The sequence below is a fragment of the Otolemur garnettii genome, unplaced genomic scaffold (assembly GCF_000181295.1).
Source record: "Otolemur garnettii isolate 467f Iridium unplaced genomic scaffold, OtoGar3 scaffold00231, whole genome shotgun sequence".
Classification (NCBI taxonomy): domain Eukaryota; kingdom Metazoa; phylum Chordata; class Mammalia; order Primates; family Galagidae; genus Otolemur; species Otolemur garnettii.
In genome coordinates this window covers 1,462,803-1,482,408 of record NW_003852626.1, presented here as the reverse complement: position 1 = coordinate 1,482,408, position 19,606 = coordinate 1,462,803, and the positions used below count along the sequence as shown (strand labels likewise).

The window sequence follows — 19,606 nt, the reverse complement described above, 5'->3', positions numbered from 1 at the left end:
ATTGTTGTTTGGCGGGTCCGGGCTGGGGATTCGAACCCGCCACCTTAGGTGTACGTGGCTGGCGCCTTAGCCGGTTGAGCTATAGGCGCCGAGCCGAATCAGTAGTTCTTAATGTTTGTAATGTCTTGGTTTGATGATGACACTGAAAACAGTCATTTCCCAGTTGTGTACATGATTGAATTTTATAAAATCAGGGGAAAAATCAAGTGTCATTACTGGCTCTTGAAGTCTTTGGAGTTTTACCACATGTTATTGAAGAATGCTTAAACTGGTTTTAAGCTTTTTCATAATAGTTTTGAGGTTTTTTTTTTTTTTTTTTATTTTGAAACAGTCTCACCATGTTGCCTGCGGTAGAGTACTGTGGTATCAGAGCTCACAGAAACCTCAAACTCTTGGGCTTAAGCACTTCTCTTGCCTCAGCCTCCCAAGTAGCTGGGACTACAGGCACCTGCCAGAACGCCTGGCTATTTTTTGTTGTTGTTGTTGCAGTTGTTTAGCTGGCCTGGGCTGGGTTCGAACCCACTACCTTCTTTGTATGTGGCTGAGGCCGAGCCAAGTTTTGAGTTATCTTTAAGTGAGTTTTCTTAATCTTGTAGTCTTTGACTAATCTCTTCACCTTTCATTATTTTTAGTTTTTAATTTTAGGATATTAAAGAGGTAGAAATGTTTTGGCTACATGATTTGCTTTTATACAGTTTGAGTCAAAGTTATCAGTGTATTCATCACCCAGGTAATGTGCATTGTACCCATTAGGTGTGAATGTACCCTTCCCCTATATACCCCCTCCCACCTACTTACTTTCTGTTGCGTTTTACGTGTTTTACTATCACGTGATAAGTTAGTTACAATTTATTAGTACATTTTGTGTTTGTTTTTCCATTCCTGTGATACTTCACTTAGAGGAATGGTCTCCAGTTCCATCCAGCTTGTTACAAAAGGTATCAGTTTATCAGTTTTTATGGCTGAGTAGTAGTTGATGATATATTTAAGTATACTATATTTTATTAATGCACTTGTGTATTGATGAACACTTGGGTTGATTCTTTGAGTTTGTGAATTGTGCTGCTATAAACATTTGAGTACATGTGTCTTTTTGATAAAATGACTTTTATTTGAGACAGAGTGTTACTTTGTACCCCCGAATAGAGTGCCATGGTGTCATCATAGCTGACAACAACCTCAAACTCTTGCACTTGAGAAATCCTCTTGCCTTAGCCACCCAAATATTTTGGACTACAGGTGTGCGCTACTACATCAGCTAGTTTTTCAATTTTTTAGTAGAGACAGGGTTTCAATCTTGCTCAGGCTGGTCTTGAACTCCTGACCTCAAGCAACCTGCCTGCCTGAGTTTCCCAGAGTGCTAGGATTATAGGCGTGTGCCACTGTGTCTGGCCTAAAATAACTTTTTAAATACCCAATAGGGGTGGGATGGGGACTAGGGAAAGTGAAGAAAAAGTACTAAGTACCCAGTAGTGGGATTGCTGGATTAAATGGTAGGTCTACTTCTAGTTCTTTGAGCTATCTCCGTATGACTTCCCATAGAGGTTGTACTGTCTTGCAGTCTTGCTGTGTATAAGTGTTCCTTTCTCTCTGCATCCATGCCCGCCTCTGTTGTTTGGGGATTTTTTGATAAAAGCCATTCTCACTGAGGTTAAGTGAAACCTCAATTGGGGTTTTGATTTGCATTTCCTTGATGATTAGTGACATTGAGCATTTTCATATGATTATTGGCTGTTAGTCTATCCCTTTTGAAAAGATGGCATTGTTTGACTATTTTTCTTACTGATATGTTTGAGTTCGTTACAGATTTCTGGTTATCAGCCCTTTATAGGATGTTTAGCATGCAAATATTTTTTCCCATTCTGTGAGTTATCTGTTCACTCTATTGTTTCCCTAGCTGTGCTCTTTAATTTAATCAGGTCCCATTTGTCAATTTTTGCTGTTGCTATAATAGCTTTTAGAATCTCTTCATAAATCTTTTATCTAGATTTATATTTAAAAGAGTTTCTCAACATTTTTTCCTAATATTCTTATAGTTTCATGCCTCAAGTTTAAGTCTGTTATGCATTGTGAATTAATTTTTGTGACTGAAGGCAGGTACAGATCCTGTTTTAGTTTTCTACATGTGGCTATCCAGTTTTCCCAGCACCATTTATTGAGTACGGGTCCTTTTCTTCCAGTGTATGTTATTTTCTGCTTTGTCAAAGATCAGATGGTAATATGAGGATAGTTTTATATCTTGAGTTTTCTGTTCTGATCCATTGGACGGTCTCTGTTTTGTGCCAGTACCATGCTGTTTTGGTTAATATATCCTTGTGTATAAGGTGAAGTCTGGTAAAATGATGCCTCCTGATTTCTCCTTTTTGCTTAAGGTTGCTTTGGCTGTTCAGGCACTATTCTGGTTCTATACGAAGCACAGGACTATTTTTTCTAGATCTGTGGAAAATGTCATTGGTATTTTAATGGGGATTACATTGGATCTGTAAATCACTTTGGGTAGCATAGGCATTTTAACAGATTCTGCAGATCCGTGATCCATAAGCATTGTATATTTTTCCATTTGTTTATATCCTCGGTGATTTCCTTCCTAAGTAACTTGTAGTTCTCCCTGTAGAGATCCTTTATCTCTTTGGTTAAGTATGCTCCTAGGTATTTGATTTTTTGTTGTTGCTATTGTGAAAAGTTTTCACCATTTAATATTCCACTATGATTTGTGAGCACTGCACAGGAGTAATAGTCTCTTAACACATTGGCCCGAAGAATTTGTATTCCTTTTAGATGTATATGTAGCTATTTAATACATTTTTAAACTTGAGTATCTTTTATAAATGTACCATACAAAATTCTGTAAATATTTACAATGGATAAAGAAGCAGATGTATCAAATACAGATAAAGGTTGAAATTATTGAATATATCTTAGCCAGGACTCAACATGCCCTCACTATTACAGAAACATTCTCCTTAATAAAGTATCACAAGAATAGAAAAGCAGTCTCTAGTATATTCAGCTACTAATGTTGTTTCCAATAGATAAGTGATTTTCAACTGGTATGCCATTGCACACTGATGTGCTGTGAGAGGATCTTAGGTGTGCTGCAATTTTTTTTAAAGATTGTTAATTATTTTTGAAAGAACTTCAGAGAACAGTAAGTATATACTTTTTTTAACTCTTTTTTTTTTTTTGATCAATATAATGTAAGTGTGCTTCAGAAGCTTAACTATAGGCTCAAGTGCGCCATGAGATAAAAAAAAAAAAAAGTTGAAAAACACTGCAATAGAGAAACAACTACATGTCCACATGAGTGAAAGACCCAAATAAATGCAAGTGGGTGGGGGGAGAGAGGGAATTGGTAACCTCTCACCTAACATACACAATGTAAGGTATGTAACACACCCCCTGGGTGAAGGGTTCAACTACAACTTGGACCTTACCTGATAGCTGGAAACGATGTAAGCTAATCCTTTATGCCCTCATAATAATCCGAAATTTTAAAGAAAAGCAATCCAGGTCATCTAAAACATTTGTATCCCCTTAATATTTTGAAATAAAATTTTTAAAAGAAATTTTCAAATAAGCAAATAATATTTGCTGTTATCTATCCTCCTTTTCCTTAATTCCTTTTATAGAACTTGGAATAAGAGTGATACATAACACAGTACCAGTAGGTTTAAAGTGTAGCCCTTTATGCAAAATAAGAGGCTATCTTTGAATTGCCTCAAATAAAAAAAAATTCAAAATAATCTAATCAGTTTCCAAGTATGAATCAGCTCTAGTACCGGACAACAAAAGGTTAAGCAGTGATACCCTAATTAAGCAGAAAACTAATTTAACTGTCTTCTTGAAAAGAGTCTCTTCTTTGGTTTAGAAATTTTATAATTCAATATACACAAATACATACATACATATATATATATATATGCTTACTGGTTTGAGGTATGTGTTTTTAAAACCAAACGTGAATTATTCATCTCTTAGGCAAAGTAATAGGAAAAAATGGAAAACTGATTCAGGAGATTGTGGACAAGTCAGGAGTTGTGAGGGTGAGGATTGAGGCTGAAAATGAAAAAAACGTCCCACAAGAAGAGGTATGTTATAGTGCGAATGTTTTTTGGTTTGTCTTGAAAAAGTAAGCATTTTTTATTGTTCTATTTGACTTCTTAATTTATTTAGAGACCTCTATAATATGCACATAATGCAAATGCACATATTCTGGTTATCAAATTTACCCTATATAATTAATGTTATAACGTTATAGTTGTAGATAATGGCCTCTATCTGTTCTCAGATAGTATGACTTTGGATTAGTCACTTTAACATATTTAACTTTTATTTCCTGATCTTTAAAAAAAAACTTTTTTTTTTGGGCGGGGGGGTGAGACAAAGTCTTGCTCTGTTGCTGGGGCTAGAATACCATGGCCTCAGCCTCCCAAGTAGCTGGGACTACAGGTGCATGTCACCACGCCCAACTAATTTTTTTCTATTTTTGGTAGAGACAGGGTCTTGCTTTGGCTGATCTCAAATTCCTAAGCTCAAGGGATCCTCCCTCCTCAGCCTCCCAGACTGCTAGGATTACAGGCATGAGCCAACATTCTCAGCCTCAAAAATCTTAAAATAAGAAACATACATCATTGGGTCAGGTATTAATGACAACAGAATGGAATATATATGTGGAAATGCTTTGTTTATAAAATACAAATACAAATATTCCAAATGTTAATGTTGCTGACAAAGACAAAATTGGAACACGGGTTAGGTTTTCTGGCTTTCATCCTTTGGCTTTTTAGTTTGGGGATTATGTGGTATGTGTGTTTAATTCAGTGTACTTTAATTTTTTTCCTGGGCATAATATCTCTTCTCCATTGTTCTTACCTTTAAATTTTATTACTTTCACTTTTACCTTCATGAGTATATGCTTTTCAGTAGCAACTATTGAACCATCTGTATGTAGTGGGGAGATGAGGATGTGCCCTTCTGTGTAGTGGTAGTAGTATTGTTTAAGATACTGTCCCCACAAAATGCCATACTTTTCACATATTATCTAACCTTGCTTTGTGAATAATACTTTCAGCTGAAGTTAAATAAATCCTTTAGAGTCTTTAACTGCATATTTTTTCATACTTTAATTTCATATGCCAAAATTGTTTTTAACAATTTGCATTCTTAAAATTTGATCATTAATAACAAAGTTAAATAAAGTCTTAAAAATTGGTTCTTTTTTCCCTTTTGTATCTTGTGTTTTTTACCAAGGAAATTATGCCACCAAATTCCCTGCCTTCCAATAATTCAAGGGTTGGACCTAATACCTCAGAAGAAAAAAAACATTTAGATATAAAAGAAAACAGCGCCCATTTTTCTCAACCAAACAGTACAAAAGTCCAGAGGGTAAGAATTATTTGTCACTTTGAATTACACTTAAAATAATTTCTTTGCCTCAGTTCTCACAGTTGGTGTTTGCAGTGTTTACCTTGGTTAGACTTGGAGGCTACTCTTGTTCTTTATTTTCAAATGTGATTGCCATCTATGAAATATTATCAACCAAAGTGTTACAGACTTTTCAATTTATTTACAGTGACAGTTCTTTTGCCATAAATGCCATAAACATAAAATAATGGGGTTTGCATTTAATGGTCACATTTTTCTTTTGAAGGTTTACTTTTTTCCCATGCTATATCTCTTTAAATTTTGTGGGTGTCATATCAAAATGTACCTTCTGTTAGATGTATTAGTTTTAGAAACTAATTATCACTTTTTTTTGAGACAGAGTCTCACTTTATCACCCTCAGTAGAGTGTCATGACATCATAGCAACCTCCTACTATTGGGCCGAGGTGATTCTCTTGCCTCAGCCTCCCAAGTAGCTGAGACCACCACAATGCCTGGCTATTTTTTAGAGATCCGATCTTGCTCTGGCTCAGCCTATTCTTGGACCCATGAGCTCAGGCAGTCCACCTGCCTTGGCCTCCCAGGGTGCTAGGATTATAAGGCATAAGCTACCCCATTAGGCCTGGTTTGCACTATTTGAACTAACCTGTTTAGAAATGAGTTTAAGAGTCCTGCAGTGAAAGTCCTGCATTCAGGCTTCTGTACATTATATGTTATAGTTAATGATATCACTTGTATTCCTTGTACTGTGTACTGCTTTAGCTGTTGGTGGCTTCATCAATTATAATAAGAGAATCTCAGAATCCTGAGCTCAAGGATTGGCAGATAGGAAGACATTCCTTGTAAAATACATTTTCAACTTACATGTTAATGTTTATTCCCTTGTTAAGAAAGATGACAAATGATCATCTGAGTTGGGGGCTGATGGAGAACTGTTTATGGGTATGTGGCTCCATTGCCCTGGGGATAAATCTCAGTTGCCTCCATGCCACTTATATGGCTTTTCACTGTTACTTGTCCAGTGTTGTCTCATTAGTCTTCCCTATTGCACTAGGCAAGTTTGAGCCATACTGAACAAGTTCAGACATCATCATATTCTCTGTTGCTTCTAGACATATGCATAGGTTTACTCTGCCTAGAGCATTCCTCCTCCTCTACTTGCTACCTCACTTTGATCTTACTCCTTATAAAGCTTTCCTTGTATACTTGCCCCTGAATGGGTCAAGAGTTTCCCCTTTCCTGCTCTTGTGTGCTCACCTCTAACATAGCACTTAGACATAGACATTACATACTGATCTTCCTCAATTGCACTGTAGTTCCTTGAGGGCAAGCACTGTTTATGGAAAAGATGTTGTGACTCAAGAGATTATAAGAAAAAATGCCATTTTAAAAAGAGGATTGTCACTGCAGATGGATTTGATATCCCTTTCTGCTAGGCAGCCGGTTTCTTATCCCAGAACAGGAAGAAATGTTTTTCAGGTATCCATATTGACAGCCACCATTCTGATCTTGCCCTTCTTCATTTTAATTTACTATTCAGGTCCACTGACAAGGTGCATAACTTAGAATGGCCCTTAGAACATGTTGTAAGAGAAACATTTTTTTTTTTTATGTATAGGAGAGAGTATAGTGAGATTATACAGCTTATATAGCCTCCCAACTTTTAGACTTAAGCTATCCTCTCACCACAGCCTCCAGAGTAGCTGAGACCACAAAGTATACCAGCAACCCCTGATAATTCTTTTTTAATTTTTTGTTGAGTTGTGTTACCCCATCAGGTCTCAAATGCCTGGCTTCAAGAGATCTTCCCGCCTTGGTCTCTCACCGTACCCGGCCTAAATGTTTTTAAATGATTTGCTTTCAAATCAGTCTAACTAAATCTGTAACATAGGATTTTAGGCTTATTTTGGTGATATTTGACCCAGAGGGATGGATATAGCATTCCATCATATAGTATTTTAGGAAATTATATGGTTAACAGATTCATTAAAAAAAGATAATTGGGGAAAACCTCAAGACCCAAAAATGATGTTTTTGAGAAAAAATACCTAATTTATAGGCCTGATTATTTCCATACTTCATGTATTATTTGATATAAGAAAAAAATCTATATGAAGCCCATGGGTTTTTAATGGCACCTGATTCTTCAGGTGGTCATTGCTACCAGAAGGTAGTGCCTTGACTGCTGAATGATCAGTCTGTAAGCTGTATTTCCTAATTGTTCAGTTTTGTTCCCCATCAATAGCCACGTTCATGTGGAGGGTAAAAGAAAAACCTGTTCCCACCCTCACATACCTTTAAGATTCTGTATACTGAAAGCAAACAGGCAACAGCAGCCCAATAGTGCCACACCTATCAAATACATGTTCTTTATAGAAGAGTGGTACTTTGATCAAAGGTCAACTTTTTCACTTGTCACACCTTTCAACTTTGTGTAGAAAATTAATTATAATCTACATCAAAGCTACCTTATGCTTTTTGTTAGTCATTTGTGAGTATCAGTAAACATGTGTATGTCTTTAATAGCAAAATGTTGAACTTTTTTCAACTTTGAATGTTTGTTATAATTACCACCTATTAATTTTGCACAACTGTAACTAGACTTCCCTATACCTTATATAAGAAATAAGGCTTTTTTCCTCATAGTTTGTATAGACAAGTTAGAAGTGTAAATTTTTAGTATATGCCTTTAAAAAAATCTATCCTTATATTAAGTAATATCCATAGAGAGAAGATCAAACTTTACTTGTTATTCAGCCATTTAAAATTTTCAGACTATTTTATTGAAATGTATGTGGAGTTGCCAAATTTTACACTCATAGATGGGCCTAGATTTCTTTTTCTTACAGATTAATCAGTGAATTTTTATGTATCCTAATTTATTTTGTATTTTATTTGTATTCTATAGACTTAGTTAACAAAATTGATCTTTTTTACTTTTGTCACCGTGGTTTACAATTTTGAATTTTTTTTTGAGAATTTGATTTCAGTAAAGCCTATAGTAAATGAATTAGACCGTTTTAAATTATTCATTTTGTTTATGCATCTCATGTTAAAGCTTGCATATAATTTGTGGTTTGGACAGCATTTTACAGTAGTCTTTAGAACATAATAATCATGTATTTAAGGGGTTGCTGTATTGATCTGTCCTTATTTACTACAGATGTATAAAGTATGTCAACTTTACTTTTATCTTCATATATTGATTTGTACTTTCAACAGACATTTGTGTACCTGCTATTTTCTAGGCCCTGTGATTCAGTCATATTCATTTTCAGATTAATCTGTCATTAATTTTATGAGATCATTATTGCAATTTCTTTTTCAGGGTATGGTACCATTCGTTTTTGTGGGAACAAAGGACAGCATCGCTAATGCCACTGTTCTTTTGGATTATCACCTGAACTATTTAAAGGTGAGAACAGAAAGAACTTTAACTTCTAATCCTTTTGTACTAAAATATAAAAACTTTATAGTAAATACTTTAGTAGCTAGGATCCATTCTAGCCTGCACATAACAATGTATGACCCGTAAAACATAGTAGAGAAAGGACTGACGTTGTTCAGCTTTTATTCCTTTTGAAAACACATAACATTTTTCATCATTATAAATTTTAGGACCTATATACCAGTTCTTCCTATTTCCCTTTATTCTTCTGTTAAACCCTTGTTATCAATTTAGGTAATTCTCTACATAGTCTTTTAATCCAATTGATATTTTCTAGCTTTTGTGGGTTTTTTCCAGGTCAAATTTTATGTCTATGGCACTTGGCCTTTGTTATTCCCTTTATGTTATTGATCAAGGAAATCTCAGCATTTCATGAAGTCCTCTGTTTAAATGTTTGCCCTTTGTATTTTTATCTATACTGTTATTCAAAATACAAACTATTTGTGTCTTGTAAATGCCCATTTTAGTTAGTATTTGTAGAGTTATGCCTCCACTAAATAGCAAACTGGAAGGTAAGAACCAGGAGGGTTACAAAGTATACTGGAAAGAGCACTGGATTGGCAATCTAGTGATTTTCTTTGATAGTCTTTTTCAGCCATGAGCTACCTGTGTAACTTTAGGCGAGTCACTTTCCTAGACTAAATGCTTTTTGAAATTTCTTTTGCCAAAATATTCTGTGATTTTAATTAAATGTAACCTTATCCACTTCATTTTTATATTTTCTTCTTCAGATCCATATGTATCAAAATTACAATATAGACAGTATTAAATAGTCTTTTAAAAATAATTCAACTTTTTTATTTATGGCACTACTTTAAGAATTTTTTTTTTGCTGATTTCTTGAAAGGAATAAGAAGTAAATAATTTCTACTTGTATGACTTGTATGTAAATAAGAATGAAAGAGAGAAACAGTGCCATAGCTAACCATGTCATTCATTCTTATGGTGGTCAGTTAATAATTAATAGTGGGAAGGTTTCATCCAGCAAGGTTTGCATGGGCAGGATACCTCTTTGATTTGCTTATTTGTTTTTGTTTTACAGTGTGTTTTATGTGTAATCTGTTTTATGTGTTTTCTTCATATTAGCTTAATTATGAGGACCTGGACAGTTAGGATTATATTGTATCAAATCCTTTGTTCTTTTGACTAATGTTCTTTCTTAGATATTTTGATTTATTTTTCACACTCGATTACCTTTTTTGGTTATCAGCAGCTGTTCTGTTGCCATTCTTTCATCACCAGATCTTCCCTTGTTTGGGCCTGGCATTTCTCACCAAAAGGTGATTGCTTTGCCCCAGTGAGGTAACCTGGATTGCCATTCTGTTTTGCAAGATATACCCATTCCAGGAGCTATTACTATACCTTTGGAGGAAGCCACTCAGCTGAAGTCTCCTCAGCTGCAGTCTCCTTTGCTCAAGTCCTCTGTAAAACAGATTCTGTTTTAGAGCACATATAAAATTCACCTAGATCCTTACCTGACCTTTCTTTTCCAGAAGCTGCCACAATCAGATTTTAGAAACTTAGCATTAAAGGTGTTTCTCCAATGAGATTATTCATATGGACAATTTCTATGATAACGTCTACTTGATACCCAGTACTATAGTTATAGATCTGATTCCTGGTAGCCAATAAATGAGATGTTTATGGGTAGATTGTAAAGAGAAGGGTTAGAAATTAGATTTCATCTGGATTTAACAGAACCCAACATATTGGAATCTGTAAAGGTAAGAGTCTGTCAGTGGACCCTAGGTGTTTATTTTAATCGACTAAATGTATATTGTTTGTTATACTTACTCTAGCAGAATTATAGTCTTTAAAAGGTTTTTAAGGCATGATGTAAGACCTAGCTGTTTTGATCAGCTATTAAATAGGTTTTTTCCCTCATATAAGGAATATCAGCAATTTTAGTTCATGAAAAATAATTGTTCCTTATCACATCCAAATACCTACTATAGTAATATATATTCTTTTAAAACAAAAGATGGCCCAAACTCAATGCTTTTTTAAAATTAAGATACTAACCAGAAAATCTATTTTAATTAAGATTATTTATTAAGTGAGATTTTTAAGGTTACCTGGTTAAACCTTAAATGTCATTTATCTGTCTTTGTACATTGTAACATTGTTTTATTCAATATCCTATCATCAAGAAGTCCCCAAAGTAGCATATCTGTGCCTTAGCAGTAGTATAGTTGGATAATAGTGCCAAATCAAATAACTTTAAATTTTATTCAGTGCAATTTTAATGCTGAGTAATTTGTTTATATCTCTAATTCTGGACATCTATAATCTGTTATCTATAGTAGTTTTCTTTTTAAGGAGAGGATTCAATTTCCTGATAATTTTGCCTAACAGTGTTTAACTGTAAATTTAGAACTGAAGTTGAAATATTTCCAGTATACTTTTTATCTGATGAAAAGGAGAAAGGTTTTATTAAGTAAAATGTCAAATTATTTTTACTGTTATCTTGTATATTTTAAATAGGAAGTAGACCAGTTGCGTTTGGAGAGATTACAAATTGATGAGCAGTTGCGACAGATTGGAGCTAGTTCTAGACCACCACCAAATCGTACAGATAAGGAAAAAGGCTATGTGACTGATGATGGTCAAGGAATGGGTCGAGGTAGTAGACCTTACAGAAATAGGGGGCACGGCAGACGCGGTCCTGGATATACTTCAGGTACAAACTAAGCATTTTACTCAGTAACTTTATTTGTTCCTAGACTTAATAGCTGCTAATCTCTAATATTCATTAGAACCCCCTTATAATAATTTTTCACTACTTGGTTTCCAATTCACAGTGGGTCAAATTGTATTGTAAGACACATGTAGAGTAAAAACCTGATAATAACACACAGAGTTCACAGGGTAGGTGTGAGTTCTATCCATGTTCTGATTGGGGATAAATCTGCTTAAGCCCTTGTGTGTTAATGACTTTTCTTAAGGCCCTTCCTAATTTTATTACTGTATAGCCAAAACTTTTTTCATTTGTGTATTGTGGCTCATTTTTTGTCAGGCATGTGCTGGTCATACTTGCTGGATGGACTGTGTAAATCAGGGGTCTGCATCCTGTGGCTCATAAGGTGATTTTGAGTGGCATGGCCAAAGTCAGCCCTAGGCACAGTCAAGAAGTAGGCGAAGTTTCTCTTTGCCTTTCCAGCTCTTCTGTCCTTGCTTCTTTCTTCTCTCCCAGTACCTTTCAGTGAACCTGGTCCCCACCTGCCAGTGCCTACTGTCTTTCTTGCTCAACTGTGAATCTGCTATGAAACTTGCTAATGATGGTATAAGGTGTAATCCATCTCACAGATATTTGCATTTCAAAAAGGAACTCTTTAAGATGGAAAAGTCTTCAAGATCCACAGGAATGAAGCTATAATGGTGAAGCTATAATTGGTCATTAGCTCCAACAGAGGAAGAGAGAGAGGTAGTAGAGTTGATACTCTGGAGTTGGGGAGAGACACCTAGTCCTAAGGCCAACCTGGAACCTAACAACCCCTAACCCCTCTCCCAGTAGTCAGTTCTTTTTACCAATGGATTTTCACCTCAGTATGGGGCTCTTTTCCCCTTCTCCCATAACCTAAGGGTCATTAACCCTGTTAGGCATAAAGTTTATTATAATAATCAGTAATTATCAGTTATCCATTAGGAGTGGGAGGGAAAGTTGTACACTAAACATCAGGCAGGCATACCCCCTTTTAGCTAGATCTAGTCCCTGACCCCACAAGAAACCCTTTACTAAGAGTTACCATTGTCTTTGCTACCCTCTCAAAAATTATAGGAATGTGTATATTTCCCTCTTTCCTGGGCTAAATCTTGTCAAAAGGAGCTCTCTTTATAAAGGGTTTATTTATCAAGGCATTGCACTTAGCTGTTGTAGACAGCTTGTCCTCCAGAGAGCACAGATGTTTAAAGGAGCACAGATGTTTAATAACGTGACAAACTCAAGTTTGAACTTAGGTGGCTAATAAAATACCTTTCTTTTTAATAAAAACCAAAAATGTTTATAAGTAACATTACCTCAAATATTGCAAAGCCCTTTATTTTGGATTTAAAATCACTCTTTTACAAATTGGAAGGTGATAATACACTAGTGGGCTTATAAATTGGGAAGAGTTTATCAGATTACCCTTGAAAGAGTCTCTGGAAGTTTCTATTAACCTCTTTTTTTTTTTTTAAGTCAGACAATGGTATATAACTTTTAACTCTCGATAGGAACTAATTCTGAAGCATCAAATGCTTCTGAAACAGAATCTGACCACAGAGACGAACTCAGTGATTGGTCATTAGCTCCAACAGAGGAAGAGAGGGAGAGCTTTCTGCGCAGAGGAGACGGGCGGCGACGTGGAGCAGGAGGAAGAGGACAGGGAGGAAGAGGACGTGGAGGAGGCTTCAAAGGTACAGAAGTCTTCATTTTTAAGAAATAAAGATGAATTATAATAGTAGTTTGAAAGTCCATGAAAAATCTTGGTGATGCAGTGAAGTATTATCCAGATCCTATCTCTCTTGTTTTTGGCTGATCATCATAGGAAAGGATTGGCCTTTCATTTGTGTGGTAAGTGACAGACTGTTTATTAGGCAGCTTTCCCCATGGTTCACATAGAATATATTAATGAGCACTGGCAACTAGTTAGCTTCTTTAAGGATTCTAAACAACTTCTGAGTAATAATTAGCATTGACCTGTAATGCAGCAGGTACAGAATTTTATTTTATTTTATTTTGAGACAGAGTCTTACTATGTCGCCCTTGGTAGAGTGCTGTGATGTCACAGTTCACAGCAACTTTAAACTATTAGGCTTAAGCGATTCTCTTGCCTCAGCCTCCCAAGTAGCTGGGACTATAGGTGCCTGCCACAACACCCAGCTATTTTTTGGTTGTAGTTGTCATTGTTGTTTGACAGGCCCGGGCTGGATTCGAGCCTGCCAGCTCCTGTATATGTGGCTGGTGCCCTAGCAGGCGGCACCGAGCTGGGTGTGGAATTGTAATATCTTTGGAATATTCTGTTGCTTCATAGCGGGCTACATTATTGGCCATCATGTAAGTGGAATCTCTAGGTTATTGATTACATTTCAGATTCTATGGTTGGTCTGAATAGAAGGTATAAGAATAAAGAATTTTTATTAAGCATTTCAGAATCAGAAACTGTTGAACTTTTAAAAAATATTCCTGTAGGAAACGACGATCACTCCCGAACAGATAATCGTCCACGTAATCCAAGAGAGGCTAAAGGAAGAACAGCTGATGGATCCCTTCAGGTAAAACCTGTGTGCCTTTTTCTTCTAAATTTTTTGAATATGGCAGCTTAATATTTATAAGTTTTATTTTACTTTATTTTTAAACATGTTTAAAGATTAAAAATTTGGTTTATGTGAACTATTTCCCCTGTAGCATTACATTGTGGGCAATCTTAGTACTTTGTGACAAGTATACAAATAAAAGGATTTCTTTAGAGAATATACAATCTAGGTAAATATTTATGAAGACCTTAGCAGCCACATTGTGATTTTAATATCACATTGGTGGAACCCTCTGTCACCCAGTTCTCCAAGCAAAGGAACATTCTGATACAGACTGAGAGACCTGAATACGCCTGGTGGGTCCCTTTTCTTTCCCCTTAGCTGCAGGGATAAAGTGTTCTCTTTGAAGAGAAAGTAAGGAAAAGAAGGTGTTTCTGTCACAACTAATAATCATGATAGAACTGATGATATTCAGCTAGTGTCCATGCCAAGTCAGCCAGCTGCTTGTTTATAGCCAGTGCTCTGTTCAGAGGGTCTCTTCTCAGTAGATTATCACTAATGCTAAAACCCATTGTTAAATTACCCCCTAAGTACATCTAGGCATACCTTTGATAAGTGCTTTGTGTATGTTTTATCTCATTTAATCTTACAGCAGCCCTTTGAGGTAAGTAGTTTTATCTATTTTATAGGTGAGTAAACTGAAGCTTCAGTCCCTTTGCCCATGTAGCTAGCATATGGCTAAGTGATATTCAGACCCTAGTGTTCGATTCTCAGGATCCATGTTGTCTTCTGCTTTTTCTGTAACTTTTAATTCTTAAGCCAAGTAGTTAATGGTTCTTTCCTGGATGTCGTTTGGTTTAGGACCAACACCCAATATTGGTGGGAGATACTTTAAGACAAAAACTTTATGATGGAATATTCCTTAGAATTCATAGCAGCTCTACATGTTAACTGTTAGTGGGTTCTTAAGGACTAGCATAGAAAGATTAGCAAATTAACATACATAAATGTCCTTTACGAAGAAAGAAGGTATTTATGTCCCAGTTTTGTAATTCTCCACTTAAACTGACATGTTTGAAATTAGCAGTCTGACCACATTAGTTAAAAGGATGAGTATTTATGATTAAAATGGAATACTTGATAAAAATTTGGTGTTGTCTATATGAATATTAAATTAGATACAAATCAAAGCACTTGGCAACCAAATATTTAAAATACCACCTGTACCCAGCATTTAAATGTACTTTGAAATTACAGCCATTTGGGGATACTTTTAGCATTTGTACTTGAAACAAATCAATATTTTTAGTTGTTTTAGGTCCATTGGTCACTATTATCTTCCTTCAGTACAGCATCTGGAATTCGCTTAGCAGTGTTCAGCTTTGGTACTTAAAATATTTTGTTACTCTTAGGATATTTTTAAATTGCATTAATTGTTGTATTCTCTTAGGATTCAAATTGTTCCACAAACTATCTTCAGATTTCTTTATACCATTCTATTCTTCAGATTAAGCTGTGGGATCATCTGAATTGTCTTAATGAAATATAAGCTATTAGATACCAAAGCTCATATTCTACTGTAAGACTTCTCAGTATAGAGAAACTTAAATCATGCCTGTGATAGATACAAAGGTATAAACTAAAGGCTGGATAATAAGTGAGTTAATTGAGCTCTTACCCTGGTAGAGTCAATAGAAAGACATTATTTTGTGTCTCTTCTCCTGGGTTTCACAATCTCTAGAGAATAACTTGGTCCTTTTGAACTCCACTGATAGAGCTATGTATATCTTCCAGTTAATCAGTTGTAGTAATTCAGTTTAACTGTTTGCTTTCCACGATTTTATTCTGCTTAGAAGAAGACATAGTAGAATTGTAGGTTTTTCTCTAACTTTGGATCCATTAAGATGACTGACACTCCAGTTAAAGGTGAAGGTTCTAAAATAATAAACCAAATAAAAATCCTACTTTTTAATGTCTCACACTTCTGTTTTCATCTCCATTTCTCTTTTAACACATGTAATTTACACTTCAGGTTTAAATTTCTTGTCAGGCCAATTACAGATTACAATAGGATATGGTCTGTGTATATAACAACTATAACTTGTTTTAGATCAGAGTTGACTGCAATAATGAAAGGAGTGTCCACACTAAAACATTACAGAATACCTCCAGTGAAGGTAATCGACTGCGCACGGGTAAAGATCGTAACCAGAAGAAGGAAAAGCCAGACAGCGTGGATGGTCAACAACCACTTGTGAACGGAGTACCCTAAACTGCATAATTCCGAAGTTATATTTCCTATACCATTTCCATACTTCTTATTCCATATTAGAAAACTTTGTTAGGCCAAAGACAAATAGTAGGCAAGATGGCACAGGGCATGAAATGAACACAAATTCTGCTAAGAATTTTATTATTTTTTTATTTTTTTATTTATTTATTTTTATTTTTATTATTATTTTTTTTTTTTGCTATTGGCCATAAGCAACAACTTTCAGATTTGCACAAAAAGATATCTTGAAATTTGAAACATTGCTTTTGAGTATACTTAGCACTTCAGGGCAGGATTTCAGTTTTATTTTTTAAAGTACTGAACAGTGATTTTCTTTGTTGATTTGGACCATTTTCTTGCATTGGGTGATAACTCACCAGTACATTTTCCGTTTTTCTGAATAAATAGCACTTACGGTAATCATATTTGATTTGTTTTCAATCTCATATAGAAGTCCCCATGAAATGCTACGTCATTTCATGTCCTGTGTCTGTTTATGTTTCGGTCCACTTTTCCAGTATTTTAGTGGACCCTGAAATGTGTGTGATGTGACATTTGTCATTTTCATTAGCAAAAAAAAAAAAAAAAAAAAAGTTGTATGATCTGTGCCTTTTTTATATCTTGGCAGGTAGGAATATTATATTTGGATGCAGAGTTCAGGGAAGATAAGTTGGAAACACTAAATGTTAAAGATGTAGCAAACCCTGTCAAACATTAGTACTTTATAGAAGAATGCATGCTTTCCATATTTTTTTCCTTACATAAACATCAGGTTAGGCAGTATAAAGAATAGAAATTGTTTTTGTTTTTGTTTTGTTGCACTGAAATTTGACCAATAGTGTTATTGAAAGGGATTTGTAATCTTTCTGTATAGACAGGAGAAGAAATAACTATCTTTTCAATTGAGAGAGGCTAAAATGTTTTCAGCTGGGAACAAATCTTCCTGGTCGAAAGTTAGTAAGATATGCCTGCTCTTTGGCCTGATGACCAATTTAACTTAGAGCCTTTTTTAATTTTTTCCTCCCCAAGTTTTGTGAAGTTTTTCATATTTTAATTTCAAGCTTATTTCGAGGATATATAGGAAGGTCATTTCCATGTATGCATAATAATCCTGTAAAGTACAGGTACTTTGTCTAAGAAACATTGAAAACAGGTTAAGTGTTTTGTAAACTTTGAAATATAAGGTCTAAAGTATAAGCAGAATTGGAAAACAGACTAGAATTAGTTAACATATTTCTTTTCCTATTTTTTCCTTTTTTTTGATGGGTTTTAGTTTTGTTTTTGAGTCTTTTCTTAAATGAATGAAATTTACTGAGGAAAAATATGTGAAGGACCTTCACTCTAAGATGTTATATTTTTCTTAAAAAATAACTCCAAGTAGGGGTACCACTGAATCTGTACAAAGCCGTACAAACCGAAGTTCTGCCTCTGATGTACTTTGTGAGTTTATTTCTTTAAATTTTCATTTTACAGTTACTTTTCCTTGCATACAAATAAGCATATAAAATGGCAACAAACTGCACACAATTTCACGAATATTAAAAAGTCTTTTAAAAAGTATTGCCAAACATTAATGTTGATTTCTAGTTATTTATTCTGGGAATGTATAGTATTTGAAAACAGAAATTGGTACCTTGCACACATCATCTGTAAGTTGTTTGGTTTAAAATACTGTAGATAATTAACCAAGGTAGAATGACCTTGTAATGTAACTGCTCTTGGGCAATATTCTCTGTACATATTAGCGACAACAGATTGGATTTTATGTTGACATTTGTTTGGTTATAGTGCAATATATTTTGTATGCAAGCAGTTTCAATAAAGTTTGATCTTCCTCTGCTAAATTGATGTTGATATGCAATCCTTACAAATGATTGCTTTTAAAATTTTAAGGTAGGCAAAGAAATCTATAGAAAGTATTCTGTTACAAAATGTAACTGTTACCATTGGGAATTTCATAGGAAGTTAGCCGTTATCTACCAACTTTCAAGCACTTAATCTTGTTTAATAAAGTGAAAAAAATCAACAAAATGGTACAAAAACAGTGTACCATTACAATATGCACTAAGTCTCTTTTTTACAAAGGCTGAAGTCAGCAAGGCGCTAACTTGCTTAAATGTGAATTACTAACTTCTAAAAACTGTAATTTGATTCACATGTTTTCAAATGGAGTTGGAGTTGATTCATATTACAATATTTGTGTGCTAAATGTGTATGTTTTTCAGTTAAAAGTCATGTTTTTAAAATCTTATTAAAGTTTCAAAAATCTGGAGATTGTTTATCTAGATGTAAATTTTTATTAAAAAGTTGCACTTATGAAAAAGCAAAAAATTAGTCTGACAGATGTTTGCTCCTGGTTTTAAATTTCTCAATATGACAAAATTAATGCTATGTGGGGGAAAGTTATGAAAAGCAAATAAGCATTTCATATAAATTTTATGAGCCCAAAAGAGGAAAAAATGAAAATATTTGAAACTTATTCTTTGTATTCCCAGATAAGATTTTAATACATTAATTATATATGCTGCTGCTAAAGCATATTAAACACAGACTCTTGTCTGTGCACACATAAACATACCCTCCCATTTGGAAATATTAAGTGTCTACGTAGTAAAAAAAATAATTTTAGATGTTAACTTCTCAGTAACCAAAAACTTGTGGGGAGAATGTGCCTGGGGATTGGCTGTTGTGGTCATGTCAGGAAACTGTGGCATGGCCTACCACCTAAAAAAGAGGTACAAATGGAGAGATGTCAAAGTTCTACCCAGTATTAAAATCCAGTGATGCAGGACAGTCTCTTCTACATTGATAGGGAATTTTAGGATGATATTTTATTTTTTGTTTTGTTTTCCAGAAAAATGTCTCTTTGTTTTCTGCTTTTCTAGCTTTTCACTCTAGTATTTTTCTGGTTCTCTATGACCCATTGTGCCTAGCTGGGCTGATTCCATTAGTGGTGAGTAGGAAGAAACTATCCTCAAATAACTTGTTTGGGTTTTCCTTCCTTCACAATAATTGATAGCACTGCAAATGAACAGCCTATTGGCACACTGAAAGGCATTTCTCTCATCTGATCATGATCTTAGAGCTCCTGGTAGTTGTTGACTCCTGATTTGGGAGTCAACATACTGGTTCTGATCCCTTTTGAGCCACTTTTCTATTTCATGACCATGAATAGCCTTCTGAACTTGGGATGCTTCTGGTAACTAGTTACTCTGAGGTCATTGATACCAGATGCTAGTCTGGTTGTTCAGAAGGCTTATTATAAAG

General features: G+C 34.9%; 1 protein-coding gene across 5 annotated transcripts in view; it reads left to right on the top strand.

The window, feature by feature from the left end:
• Positions 1-16,502, top strand: part of FMR1 (fragile X mental retardation 1) — a 42,719-nt gene extending 26,217 nt beyond the window's left edge. Inside the window, exons 10-16 of one of the 5 annotated variants that reach the window (XM_023508208.1) lie at positions 3,979-4,088; positions 5,251-5,385; positions 8,713-8,799; positions 11,317-11,512; positions 13,081-13,227; positions 14,003-14,085; positions 16,229-16,502. In XM_023508208.1, the coding sequence (XP_023363976.1) occupies positions 3,979-4,088; positions 5,251-5,385; positions 8,713-8,799; positions 11,317-11,512; positions 13,081-13,227; positions 14,003-14,085; positions 16,229-16,339 (869 nt within the window). In that variant the 3' untranslated portion in view covers positions 16,340-16,502. Of the gene's footprint in view, positions 1-3,978; positions 4,089-5,250; positions 5,386-8,712; positions 8,800-11,316; positions 11,513-13,044; positions 13,228-14,002; positions 14,086-16,177 lie in introns of all 5 variants that reach the window. The other 4 variants (XM_023508206.1, XM_023508207.1, XM_012812891.2 and 1 more) reach the window with 4 other exon arrangements.
• Positions 16,503-19,606: the final 3,104 nt, after the last annotated feature.